Source organism: Saccopteryx bilineata, chromosome X (assembly GCF_036850765.1).
Source record: "Saccopteryx bilineata isolate mSacBil1 chromosome X, mSacBil1_pri_phased_curated, whole genome shotgun sequence".
Lineage (NCBI taxonomy): Eukaryota > Metazoa > Chordata > Mammalia > Chiroptera > Emballonuridae > Saccopteryx > Saccopteryx bilineata.
The window spans coordinates 50,620,706-50,635,298 of NC_089502.1; the positions used below are offsets into that span (position 1 = coordinate 50,620,706).

General features: G+C 34.6%; 1 protein-coding gene across 2 annotated transcripts in view; it reads left to right on the forward strand.

Moving 5' to 3' along the window:
• Positions 1 to 14,593, forward strand: part of PCDH11X (protocadherin 11 X-linked) — a 764,552-nt gene that overhangs the window by 436,918 nt on the left and 313,041 nt on the right. For both annotated transcript variants that reach the window (XM_066249732.1, XM_066249733.1), the window contains exon 5: positions 6,112 to 6,141. In XM_066249732.1, the coding sequence (XP_066105829.1) occupies positions 6,112 to 6,141 (30 nt within the window). The remainder of the gene's footprint in view (positions 1 to 6,111; positions 6,142 to 14,593) is intronic.

The window sequence follows — 14,593 nt, forward strand, 5'->3', positions numbered from 1 at the left end:
TAAATAATGCAAATGGCCAAATGATGAATGTGCAAACAGAAGTGGTCTATTCATAAAATAGAATATTATTGGGCTACAAAAAAAGAATGGCTTACGGAAACATTATGCAACACAAATTAAACTCGAAATCATTATAAGTGAAAGAATCCAGCCACAAAAGAACATATATTATATTATTTAAATCATATGTCCAGAACAAAGAAATTTGAAAAGACAGAAAATATACTAGTGAGTGTTTAAAACTTGGGCAAATTGAGAGAAGACAGTGGCAGCTAAAATGTGTGGGGTTTCTTCTTTTCGAGGTAATGAAAATGTTCTAAAATAAACTATGGCAGTGGTTTACAAGCCTGTAAATATATTAAAAAACCTTAATTTATATTGTAAATGGATGAATTGTATAGCATATAAATTATATATCAATAAGGTATTAAAATAAATGATCATTAAAAGGGCAGCTACTATTTGGAACACTTAATTTATATTCATTTACCCTTGTTTTAAATACTCTGTAGTAGAAGCTCTTATTTCTCTATTCTACAGATGATGAAACAAGAAGAAACATTTCTGGGCTCACATAAATTATAACTTTTAGAGATAACAGTTGAATCCATGCAATATGGCTCCAGAATTTGTGCTTTTGACTAACAGTCATAGTTAATTACTCTATCTCTAATTATCTATAATCACATAACTAAAGAATAGAGGAGCATCTCGTTATTTGATGTTATTTGATTCAGCCTATAAATATTTGTTGCAACTCTACTTTGTACCAGGCACTTTTGTAAGCATTGAAGATGTTGCAGTATTCCCAAATCCAAAATGTCGACTGCCATGGAACTTACATTTTAGAACATGAACTTTAGAATCCAGAAAACTTATATTTAAACATCAGCTCTATACTTTACAAGTAGGGCCACTAAATAAGTTTCTTCATCTCTTTGATCCACATTCTTCTTTTTGTAAAATGGAAATGATAATTGCTAAGCATTTAAGTGTCACTATAAAAATTAATTGAGATAGGCCCTGGCCGGTTGGCTCAGTGGTAGAGCATCGGCCTGGCACGTGGGAGTCCTGGGTTCGATTCCCGGCCAGGGCACACAGGAGAAGCGCCCATCTGCTTCTCCACCCCTCCCCCTCTCCTTCCTCTCTGTCTCTCTCTTCCCTTCCCACAGCCAAGGCTCCACTGGAGCAAAGATGGCTCGGGTGCTGAGGATGGCTCTGTGGCCTCTGCCTCAGGCACTAGAATGGCTCTGGTTGCAACAGAGCTACGCCTCAGATGGGCAGAACATCGCCCCTTGGTGGGCATGCCAGGGGGATCCCGGTTGGGCAAATGCGGGAGTCTGTCTGACTGCCTCCCCATTTCCAACTTCAGAAAAATATTAAAAAAAAAATTAAATAAGATACACTTTTAAAGCAGTTGCAAAAATGCTTTATACTCACTAAATAAAAGGTGATGGCATCAATGGCAGTGATAGTTGTAGTAACAGTGTTCTTGTTATGGTCACAATCATTATCATCCTTATCATCCTCATTATCTTAATTGGATATAGCTAATGATCTGAATTTAGTGTAAAATGGAGACAGAGCTTTCTAAAGTTTGCTTGAATAAGATTGTGCAGCTACTTATGGACCCAAGATTGAAACCCAATTCTCTGAGATTTCAAATTTCATGTTCTCTTTACTGCTCTATGAACCTTAAATAATTTTATGCCAGTTTTGAATTTAGAAAAAACTCAATAAGGCAAAAAACAATACCTAGATACATACTCATAAATGTGTTCTTCTGAAATAGTGACTCACATTTTAGAAAGAAAATGGATAGTAAACAGACATTTTGGGAAAAACATTTAACCATACTATATTATTAGATTCAACCATGGTGTCTTTCTTTTAAAGACAACAACACTCTAAGTTGATAACTGAATAAAGTTCTGAAATATAACATGATATGTGTTGCTGACCTTAAATAAACGTCAGCTAAATATTCCTCCAATAAAAAGTTTATTCAGGAAAATGAGAGAATTATAATCAGGAGCAGGCTGTCATGGCAGGTCATATGCAGGTTAACTAGAATAAAGAAGAAGAAAATGTTTATAGAAGGGAAGAGGAAGTTAGGAGGGCTTTATTGGAGAAGAAGAAGAAGAAGAAGAAGAAGAAGAAGAAGAAGAAGAAGAAGAAGAAGAAGAAGAAGAAGAAGAGAAGAAGAAGAAGGAGGAAGAGGAGGAGGAGGAAGAGGAGGAGGAGAATAAGAAGAGGAGAAGGAGGAGGAGGAGGAAGAAGAAAGAAGAAGAAGAAGAAGAAGAAGAAGAAGAAGAAGAAGAAGAAGAAGAAGAAGAAGAAGAAGGAGAAGAAGAAGGAGAAGAAAGAAGAAGAAGAAGAGGAAGGGAGGAGGGAGGAGCAAGAAGAAAGAAAGAAGAAGAAAGAAGAAAGAAAGAAGAAGAAAGAAGAAAGAAAGAAGAAGAAAGAAAGGAGTTCTTCCTGTAAGGATTCTCTATTGAAGACTGTACGAGAGATTCCCTTACATACTCTCCCCATTTCAATCTTGGTCTCAATTTTTTACTCTATACTAAAAACTAAACTGAGCCTTGGTAGTTATACAAAGATTTAAATCAAATATAAGTGAATGACACTTAAAATTTTGATATATACTGCTCACAAAAATTAGGGGATATTTTATTGCACCATATTCATTTTGAAATATCCCCTAATTTTTGTGAGCGGTTATATTTTAAGTGCAGACTCAGGAGAGGAAGGTATTGTACATTGGCACAGTATTAGAAAGGACTCCACAGGGTTCAACCCACTTATGTACACACATGCACACACATGTTTAAGCACACCTCACACAGATAAAAAATTTTCCCCCAGTTTCATTTATCTATTAGACGAATATTTATTCAGGATCTTCTACGTATTCATGGGGTAAATATTATTATTTTGACCATGCCAACCAGAGTATAATTCCAGCATTTTGTCTTCTAGTGGGTTGCCTCTACATTCTTATCTATATGTAGTAAGATGGCTTACTTGACTTCTGACCCTAGTTTTGCTCCTTTTATCATTAAACTTGTGATCAAAAATTCCTAATAGTTCTGTGCATAAGGACAGTTATTTTATTTTTTTAAAGACATACACTTTATAAATTTTTATTTTTTATTTATTCATTTTAGAGAGGAGAGGGAGAGACAGAGAGAGAGAGAGAAAGAGAGAGAAAGAGAGAGAGGAGAGACAGAGAGAGAGAAGGAGGGAGCTGGAAACATCAACTCCCATATGTGCCTTGACCAGGCAAGCCCAGGGTTTTGAACCAGCGACCTCAGCATTTCCAGGTTGATGCTTTATCCACTGCGCCACTACAGGTCAGGCCAAGGACAGTAATTTTTAAGCTACAGCAATTCACAGGAATTCCTTACATGAAGCCAGTATGAAAATAAAAGCTATATTTTACACAGGTATGAAAAAGAAAAGAGAAGTAGTAAACCTGGAGATGTGGCCAAAATGAGTTAGGAATTCCCAGAAAGACTAGACACAAACAGTACACTTTGGGGTTATAGAAATCTTCTTATATTGACTTCACCTATATACCTGGTATGCTCTTTTTGAATGCACAGGCCATAAAAAACGAAGCTAAAAATATTTGGTTTCCATCAGTCATAGATACTGAGCACATAGATATTAAGGAATATCAAAATTATTTGATCTTATTTCTTCCATCTGTACCAATACAACTACAGCATCAATGTACACATGAATAACCCTTCACTGTGGTGACTTACCTGCCATCATTTTCTACTGTGCTGATGAATATTGTGTGATGTAGAAGAGAACTAAAAATTTAGGGTGTTTCCCTAGTTGGATTGTACTCTTGACATTAACAAACTTCATTATTTCTCTTGTACATTATGCTTGCCTTCTTTTTCACCAATCATATTCAACTAGCTTTGTCAATCTAAAAATCTTACATATAATAGAAGAAATGTGCACATACTGGTTAAATTTTCTCCCTCTGTCACTATATCTAATTTAATTGGACAGTGATTTCATTGATTTAATGTTGGTCATTTGGGGGGCCAGTTTTTAAGGGATAAAAATTCATGTGCCTATTACAAACATTAAAAAGAAATTGCTTTTCAGTGGTTTTTTTTTCTCTTCCAGCATTGATTTTTGAAAGACATGTTTTTATCATCATCTGGGGTATCAATTTGCTGACTTAGTCACATACTTGCCAATATATTCCAGTAGGTTTTATTTATTTTAATGCTTATTTAATTGTCATTTGATAGGATCCACTCACAGTGACACATTGTGTTTTCTATGTGTCGTGGATAAATGCAAAGCTATTATTTTAATATTTCTCACCTGATAGAGTTTAAGATTTTCTCAATAAAAATTCTCAAATCACAAGAAAAGTGGCATAACACAAATCATGTTCTTAATTAAAATATATAATTCAGGCAAATAAACACATATTCTTGACTTTTTTATTACAGTGATAAGGACGTACTCTCATAAAATGTTAACATGCCTTAAATATTATGTCATTAACTTTTCAACAATTCACTAATAGCCAAGATGTATATAATGAACTTTTTTGTTTCTTTACTTGGCTCAATAACATTTTAATGCTTTTGGACTGCTCAATGACAAAAGATCAACTTCTAGTTGTATTCTTAAAAGTGAATTTTAAAGAAGCAAACATAAAAAGTTCATTGTGTAAAGAGTGATATTTTTTTCAATGCTATATTCTTAGATATGGAAAAAAGTTTACTGGATTTCTTTTCTCCATGAGATTATTTTTGTTTGAAATTTACATTTAATCCTTCTATTTAAGAATTATCATTAATAATAAGAAAGCTATATATCTTTATTTTTTAATAGGCATTACAATTTAAGGACACTTTCTTGAAAGTATTACTCAAGGCATTATCCTCAGGCTATACTTTCACAGACAAATAGAATTTTAATACTGAGCTATTGATGGTTGAATTTGATCACATCAGGAAAATGTGAATATCATAAGCTAAAAATAAATACCCAAATGGAAGGAAATAATCATGGTTTGATAGTCTTAAATAATAAAATCTTGTCCATGTCTGGATACTTGCTTCAATGTCAATTTTGGAAAATCAAGTTATATTAAAATGACAGGAAAAAATATACCCTCTTGGTCTGGGAAAAGGCGATAAAATAGAAAACATCCTCTCACTATATTATTTGTACCTCTCATTGTTGTTACTCTATTTCAAAATCAACCCTACATTCATCCCAGTTTTCTAGGATTGTTTGTATCCAGAAAGTCACTCAAAGGAACTTTTACATAACTGTAGAAACAATAGGGAACTGAGATAAAATTTAGAAGAAAAGATTTGGGAGCATCATTAGCCAGAAATGTAGACATTTAATCAGTTTATCATATGATGTATTCAACTTCTACAAAGAAGAATGAATCTAAATAACAAAGAGCTTAAATGTTTCTGAAGCCTTGGAAATTATTTTAAACTTGTCTCTTGATGTTGGATTGGGGAAAAATAAAAAATTTGTAAAATAAAAAGAAGGAATAAAATTATTTTATCAGGATGACTTCAAAAAGAATATAGTTGGACAAAATTGAATTAAAGTGTTCCTAGGTATGATCAAAATTAATATGTAAGAGTAATATCCAATGTGCAATAGATATTTTTTGTTTATTTCTAATTCTTGAATTTCAAACCAGCCTAGTCTTATTAAGAAATGTGTTCATGATTGAGATAAAGGCCCATTCACTCAAAAATGGATGGAAAAGACATGATATAAAACATCTAATTGGAAGAATGCCTTTTCTTGGCAATGCCTGTGTAGACTAGCATATAACTAATTTTTTATAGTGATCAAAGTTTTTTAAATGGTTCATCATATTGTTGCACAAGATTTATAATATTGTTATGTCTTTTTACTAAAACCACTGAAGAATGCAGCAGGTGAAAACAGTTTTAGCAGAACAAAATTATATACTGTAGCACTGAAAATAGTGACATGTTTTGTATTTTAAAAAATGTGTTTGCAGTATCAAATTGAAGCTGATTTTGTTTTGTTTTGTTTCTTTGCTTCCTTTGCCTCTATTTTATCCCAAATCAGCGGAAATCCGAGGGGAAAAAGGCAGGAAAGGTAAGATTGTAAATTTTACAAAAAAAAATTGATTTCAAAATATGTGGTGGTATTTTTTTCTTAAGTTCCTGAAGCTACAGTGATTACTACATGGAGTAAAACCTAAATATTTTAGATGACATATGTTGAGTTTCTCCCTTAAAAGAGCTTCAAGTTAAGCTTTCTCAACATTTTGTATTACTTGCAAGTCCTGGGAGCAATTTTCAAGTTTTATTTTATTTTATTTTTCACCGACACTTTCTTTTTCCACAGTGCCAAAATATTATACTGCTGACGGCATCACATTGTGAATGTTCTGGTAATACAGTTATTTCATGATAAATTTTAGCAATAAAAGAAACTATTTTGGTATCAATTCACAATTTAGCAGTGACAGCAAAAGTTAGTGAACATGTAGCATGATGTCTGATAAGGTCACAGGAAAAAATACTGTAATTAAACTGAATATGATTAATCCAAAAATTGATTTTCTCTGAGAAACTGGGCCTTAGAATATCTTCAATTCTTAAGTTCTGCATGCATATATATGAACACTTTGTTTTTTTAGAAAACTTTGGTTTCTTACTCTCAAAAATATACTATCTTACACCTATTGTTAAATTTTAATTACTTCATTAGGTCAATTATACCATTACTAAAATAAATAACGTTTCAGCTTCTCACTGATACTTCTCCTTTAGAATTCATACTTTAGTTTCTTCGACATGTTTTAAGGTTGAAAGAAATGAGTTTCCTTTGAAATCCTGATGTAAGATATTTTTCAAATCAAATTCATCTAGTCTTAAATACTGACTATATTAGATAAAAAATTTAGTATAACTGTATCCTTGGTTAAATAAAAGTATAATATTTAAGATGAATTATTCTATTGTAGTTTGAGGGTTTAAATTTTGTTTGGAAATAACCTTGACAAAGAATGATCTAGGCTGTGACAGAAGTAAGTTTTTAGCCCTGCATGTCTTCAACAAATGTGAGAAATACCTGAAAGTGAAGCATGACTAGAATGTCATAATAAATTTTCATTAAAGTTTGAAAAATAAACTAAAGTAATGGCATAGGGGGTTTTCAATCAATATATCTTTTTGAGAGTTTTCAAATGCCTGTCTGCACTATCTTATCGCTGTGGACTTGGAGTGATAACTTTTTTGAGAATCAACTCCTCCCCTAAAATGAAAAATTATAGAAAAGTTCTCTAATGAAAAGGAGGGAGGCAAGGGTAGTAAAATGTCAGTAAACTGTAGAAAATGAAAGAGCTAGAGAGAGTTAGTGTTAGAGAGAGAAAAACTGTCTAGATTTTTCTTTTAATTCAGTGAGAGGAGGGGAGGCAAAGATAGACTCCTGCATACACCCTGACTGGGATCCACCCGGCAAGCCCACTAGCGGATGATACTCTGCACATCTGGGGACTTTGTTCCTTGCAACTGCAGATATTATTTGGTGTTTGAGGCAGAGGCCATGGAGCCATCCTCAGTGCCCAGGGCCAACTCACTCTAGTCGAGCTTTGGCTGCAGGAGTGGAGGGGAGAGAGAGAGAGAGGAAGAGAGAGAAGTGAGGGGGGGTGGAGAAATGGATGGGTGCTTCTCTTGTGTACCTTGATCAGGAATCGAACCTAGGACATCTACATGCTGGGCCAACACTCTACCATTAAACCAGTGGTTCTCAAACTTTTTGAAGTCAGGGAGCATTTAAAATCCTACAAATAATTGAAAGCGCACTATATACAAATTTCTGAGAAATATGTTATAATAATTAAGTCAAATATTAAAGAAAAAATATAAAGTCCAAGTATGCTTTTATGGTAATTAAATGAAAAAATACAATAAAATTAAATTTATTCTGACATTAAAAAACATTTTTGGCCCTGGCCGGTTGGCTCAGCAGTAGAGCGTCGGCCTGGCATGCAGGAGTCCCAGGTTCAATTCCCCGCCAGGGCACACAGGAGAGGCGCCCATCTGCTTCTCCCCCCCTTCCCCCCTCCTTCCTCTCTGTTTCTCTCTTCCCCTTCAGCAGCCGAGGCTCCATTGGAGCAAAGATGGCCCGGGTGCTGAGGATGGCTCTGTGGCCTCTGCCTCAGGCACTAGGGTGGCTCTGGTTGCAACAGAGCAATGCCCCAGATGGGCAGAGCATTGCCCCCTGGTGGGCGTGCCGGGTGGATCCCGGTCAAGCGCATGCGGGAGTCTGTCTGACTGCCTCTCTGTTTCCAACTTCGGAAAAAAAAATACAAAAATAACAAAACAAAACAAAAAACATTTTTATGTTACATTTTATGAGTTATGCTTTTTAGAATTCATAAAAAAGAAGGGATAAATAATAAAATAAATGACAAAAAAGTTATATTTTTATATATATAGATACATTCTTAGTAAGATTTAGTAAATTTGGTAGGTCCCTGCATGAATGTGTTAAGTTTTTACATTCTTGTGTTTATGAGAAACATGAGCCTGATGTCTCCTAGTAATTTCTTCAATGTTTGGGCACATATTTGAAAGGAAACCCTCATTTCCTCATCAATACATTGAAGAATTCTTGTCTTTTTACTCTTAATTTTGTTGAGTGCAGAAAACCTCCACCATACATATCATTTTAACTTTATACCAAACAAAGGATAGAAGAAACTTGCCTCCAGTCTTTCCAGGGAACATGGGGGGTAGTGTAAACAATCCAGCAGCACAGTTTAACAGCCTTTTGTGACCTAATCAGGCAAGAGTGTTGGGGGATTGGGCAGACTGTCAGTTTACAGCCAATTCCCCACACCTCTGTCCTCCAAAAATCTAAACTCCAAAAACCCTGTTGGTTTTTTGGTCCCCAAGAGGCACATATTTCTCTGGAATACCATAGGGCACACCTGAAAATCTTCTAGGGTGCACCAGTGCACCCTGGTGCACACTTTGAGAACCACTGCATTTAGCAAACCAGCCGGGGCTTAAATTTTTAAAAGTTATTAAATTCTCAAAATTTCTGGCAAATTTAGAAATGGATGCCATTGCTCAATTATTTAAAAGTTAGAATTTTGAAGAACAGAAGTATTGTTAACTTTATCTCACATAGTTATTTTATAAATAAGAGAATGTCTTTATTTAAAAAATAAAGAGTTGTGTATACAGCACTCTGAGGTGAGCTCATTTTTCTGTTCAGAAAACACCTCAGTTATGAAATTTTAATATAAAACATATCAATGGTAGATATTAAACCAGTAATATCACAATATAAAGAGCAATGGAAAATACAGTTTTCAGTGAATGATAATTTTTTTTCTCCAAATAAAAGCAAACTTGGACTTCGGTAGAGACATTATTCAGAATAAGGCTCTGATTTCAGAAATCTGCAAGGGTTTTAAAATCTAACAAAAAAAAAAGGCATTTTTTTAAGAGTAAGAAGAGGCAAACAGAGATAAGCAAAATCGTTTAAGAAAAAGCTGGACAAACAAGATAAATAATCAATGGGATCCACCAGGAAAAGTCTCTCCTTGCAGTCAGCTGTTTCCCAGGAGACCTTGATATAAGGAATATGTTCCGCTTTTTTAGTGCTTGCTCATTGCTGAAGGGTAAACAGAGCTCAGTTGCCTGTAGCATGGAGAGATAACTGATTTAAGTTTGGACAAGACAAACAGATGATAAAAAAAGGTACAACTCTCACCAATTGTCACCTACTACCTTTGTGTACCAAAGTAAGAACAATACAACTAACTTCGTAATATTGTGCTTACTCTGCTCCAAGCACTGTGTGTATACATATATGCGATGCGTATGTGTATACACGTATATATGCATATAGTTGTATTTATTTATAGACACATTTAGTCTTAACAGCAACTCTAAGAGTTTTTTTACAAATAAAGATACCATGATACACAGTGACTTGCTTAAGATTTCAGAGTTCACTAGTAGAAGAGCCATGGCTTGAACCCTGGCAATTTGTCTGGAATAACTCTTTTAAGGAAGAAAAGATAAAAAACTTGAAATTATAAAACAAATACTTCTTTCTCAAAATAATTGTTTTATTGTATTTTAGTGGTTATATTGAATATATTTAATGTTATATGCATAGATACGTTTTTTAGAAATGTTTATTTCTGTCAGCTATGGTGATGTTACAGGCACATCATAAAGCCGTTTTTACTAGTCTGTACACACACTATATCTAACCTGATATTATATGGTTAACATATACCAAGGAGATTAAGTCTGTCCTCTGATGTCCTTTATTTTTGGTTCATTGCATTTATGTATACGTTTGAAGGGTATTTTGGATATTAAATTCAAGAAGCTATAAACCTTAAGTATATTGTGTCAGAATGTTCATTAACTTTGGATTTATTGCAAACATTTCCATAAAAATTTGAATTAATCTCTTGAACTCCTGAACTTCACCTATTTAGGTTTTGTTAATATAAATTATAAAATGCAGTTTTTATGTTCAGTATAATTTAGAGCAAGTGAAAAATATAAGGATTCTGCTTTTCTAATAAGGGGGTCAACACATTATCTTAGCTAAGAATAAAGTATCTAAATGAAAGCTTTATTGTCTTTTAGATTCTAAAACATCAAAAGACTTACAATTTTACAATGATTTCCCCATTTATTTAAATTGAAATGACTTCACAGGCCTCAACCAACAAGACCTATTTTTATATTCCAAATCAGAAGTCTAAGCTTTTTTCCTACTTTCTTCCTATAAGATTTTTTTTTATATATTTCACAGAGATGATTGTGGCATTCAAGGGGCAGAATAAAAGCAAATAATACTCTCCATAATTTATTCATTCTTTATCCAGTTGGTTAATAAATAATTGGGGGTGAAAGACATTTCAAAACATACGCACCTTTGATTGAATAAATTAATGAAAACAAAAAGAATAAATTAGTGTACACAATATTTATTTTCAACTAAAAGTATACATTTTTAAACTTCTTTAACATTTTTTAACTTTTAATATAAAAAATCATTTCTTGTTTAAACACAAACTGGTTCCCTTAGTTATGACTAACCTGCACATTTCCATGTAGACATTTCCCTTTAAGATCCCTACCCCTTTGGCTAAGCTTGAGTCTAAATTGCCCTCAGGATTTGCACAAATGGCTAATCTTGTTAAAGAGTGTGCTCATCAAAGTGCTAAACTGAAGATGGCAGAAACAGAACTGACAGATTCTCAAAGGAGTATATTTCTTATTTCTGTATGTTTCCCTGAGGTGAATTTACAAAGTGGCTTCTTTCAGACTAAACTAGTGGGTAACAGAAAGAATAGCTATATTAGCCAAGCAAGCAAGTCATTTTCTGTCATTGCCTTATCTTCTTCCAGACTCTTGTCATTTGTGCAATAATTTGCTCCAAGGCTACACATGAAGGAGAGGGTGGGAATGAGAATGTTTGAGCAACCATATAGTAAAGTATCCACTTTCCTGGTGTCTCTAAGGTACTTCTCAATCCAGAAATGTTTTGAAGTTCTTTCCTCAGAAATTCTTCTAAGTGTATAATTTTGGAGTTTGAATATGGAATGACACGTTGAGATATATTTAAAAATCATTTTCAAATGAAACTAATACTAAAGGTTTGTTTCTGTAGAGATGCTTCCACAGCTTGGCTTTATAAACTAAAGGCTTATCTTCATGTATTTCTTTTTGGAGCAAATGCATTGGGCCAAATCCACTGCAACTGCAAATGCCATTTCTTGAATTTTAACCAGTTTTTATTTTTTATTTTTTTATTATTATTATTATTTTTTGTATTTCTCTGAAACTGGAAACGGGGAGAGACAGTCAGACAGACTCCCGCATGCGCCCGACCGGGATCCACCCAGCACGCCCACCAGGGGTCGACGCTTTTCTCACCAGGGCGCGATGCTCTGCCCCTCTGGGGGGTCGCTCTGCCATGACCAGAGCCACTCTAGCGCCTGGGGCAGTGACCAAGGAGCCATCCCTAGCACCTGGGCCATCTTTGCTCCAATGGAGCCCCGGCTGCAGGAGGGGAAGAGAGAGACAGAGAGGAAGGAGAGGGGGAGGGGTGGAGAAGCAAATGGGCACTTCTCCTATGTGCCCTGGCCGGGAATCAAACCCGGGACTTCTGCACACCAGGCCGATGCTCTACCACTGAGCCAACCGGCCAGGGCCCTAACCAGTTTTTTTTATTGAATAATTAATTTCATGTTCATAATGCTATGAGAAAATTAAATCACACTAAAAACTTTAATTTAGCATTATCACCTTCAAGGGAACCCATTTGTATTTTTCTTCCATGTGTTCCATAGAAAAGCTCTTCCTGGCCCTGGCCGGTTTTCTCAGTGGTAGAGCATCAGCCCGACATGTGGAAGTCCTGGGTTCAATTCCTGGCTAGCGCACACAGGAGAAGTGCCCATCTACTTCTCCACCTTCCCCCCTCTCCTTTCTTTCTGTCTCTCTCTTCTTCTCCTGCAGCCAAGGCTCCATTGGAGCAAAGTTGGCCTGAGTGCTGAGGATGGCTCCATGGCCTCTGCCTCAGGTGCTAGAATGGCTCTGGTTGCAATGGAGCAACGACCCAGATGTGCAGAGCATCACCTACTGTTGGGCTTGCCAGGTATATCCCGTTCAGGTGTATGCGGCAGTCTGTCTCTCTGCCTCCCCACTTCTCACTTCAGAAAAAGAAAAAAAAAGAAAAAAAAAGAAAAGAAAAAAAAAGGAAAGCTCTTCCTGTGACATTGTCCTGCAGAAATATGGTGAAGCCTTTTGTAGTGTCTTATTCACAGCTTCTTATTTTGCTTGGCAATAGATTCTTTATTTAATTCAATGGATAATGAATAAAAATTTGCTCAGTGGCAAAAAGTGGTAAATAATTTGAAGGACACTTCTGCTTTTATCTCTGGATTATACAACTGTTAATGTGGTCATCTCCACAGATAAATATCTGTTTTATTTTGCATGTTTGTGTTGTTGATTTTCTTGCTGGTTTTGTTGTTTATGTGCCCTTATATGTACATATGTACATTTCCTGGATCTTATTTTCATGTGATTACAAGGATTTTATCCTTTTAAACATTGTCCTCCTTTTTATGGTTATAACTTTGTATTATCTTCTATGGTTAACTTGAAGCTTCTCTTCACTAGGACCTCTAGTTGTTCAATCTCTCTCTATTTTACCCACTTTATGATATTTCTTCTTTGTAAAAGGCATCTCATTATTACCATCCTTGGCTTCTTACACTTTTTATACTGCCAGCTTCTAAATGTATTCCCCTCACAGATTGTATTCTTTCTCCACAGGCCACTGAACACTGGGGGAAAAAACTGTACTGAAGGTTTAGCTTTATATGTATTTATAGCAGTAAGCTGTAGGTATTGTTTGAAAATTATTTTTTTCCTTTTTTAATTTAGAAATTAAATGTAATCTGATGACAGTGATCAATAAGAGCAAATGGTTTCAGGAGAACATCTCTATATAATTTGAAGAGTTGTGTGCATTGTGTGCCCATCACCCAAAGTCAAATCATTTTCCATCACTATGTATTTGTCCCTCTATAATCCCTCTCCTCCTCCCCCTAGTAACCACTTCACTTTTATCTATGTTCATGTCTCTCAGTTTTATATTGCACCTATGTGGAAATCATGTAGTTCTTAGCTTCTTTTGACTTACTTATTTCATTTAGTATAATGTTCTTAAGGTCCATCCATGTTATCATAAATGTCAATATGTTTCTATCCAGAAGTCTTTTTATTATCCTCTTATTAACTTTCTGTCTCAGCTCTTAAGAATAGTGTCCCAAACCTTATTAACCATCTTCAAATTTCTTTCTCAATTTCCAACACTGCATTATCAACAAATTACTCTAAGTCCTACCATCCTAAGATAGAAACTACCTTTGTAAACACAATTTATTTTATGTCCTTTATAGTCCTTCATTATTTTCTTTCAGTTATTGAAATATAGTACTTTAGTCTCTTTCTGCATGTCACTTCTCTTTTTATTTAAAAATACTTAAATGTCATTTTTCAAGGGAAATAAATATGAAATAAAACGTCTACCCTCATTAAGTAGGGTACTGTCTTTCGATATTGCTGTAATTCAGTACTAAATTGAAGGAGTCATCTCCCCCTATTAACTGTATCTTCTCATTATGCATTCCCTGTTATAATATATTATCTTTACCTGCCAACTAAAATAGAAACCTTTTATCATTTGCCCAAGATTTTCTGCTTTAGTACATCTAGAACTTTCTTTTACATTTGACATTTTAACCACTTCTTCTCTCTCAGTATTTCTGGGAATCTTTTTTTGATCTGTTTTTTTGTGATCTGTTTAACCATTTTTACACATGAGTAAATGATGTTCATATTTGAATTGAGAGTTCGTGTTAATCGAGTGAATATTTCTTCTGTATCTCTCCAATTCCTAGTACAAGATCATATTTTATAAATACTTAGTGTTAGTTTTATTTTTATTTTCATATTTTGAAAAATAAAGAATTACTTAATCCAAAGAAAAC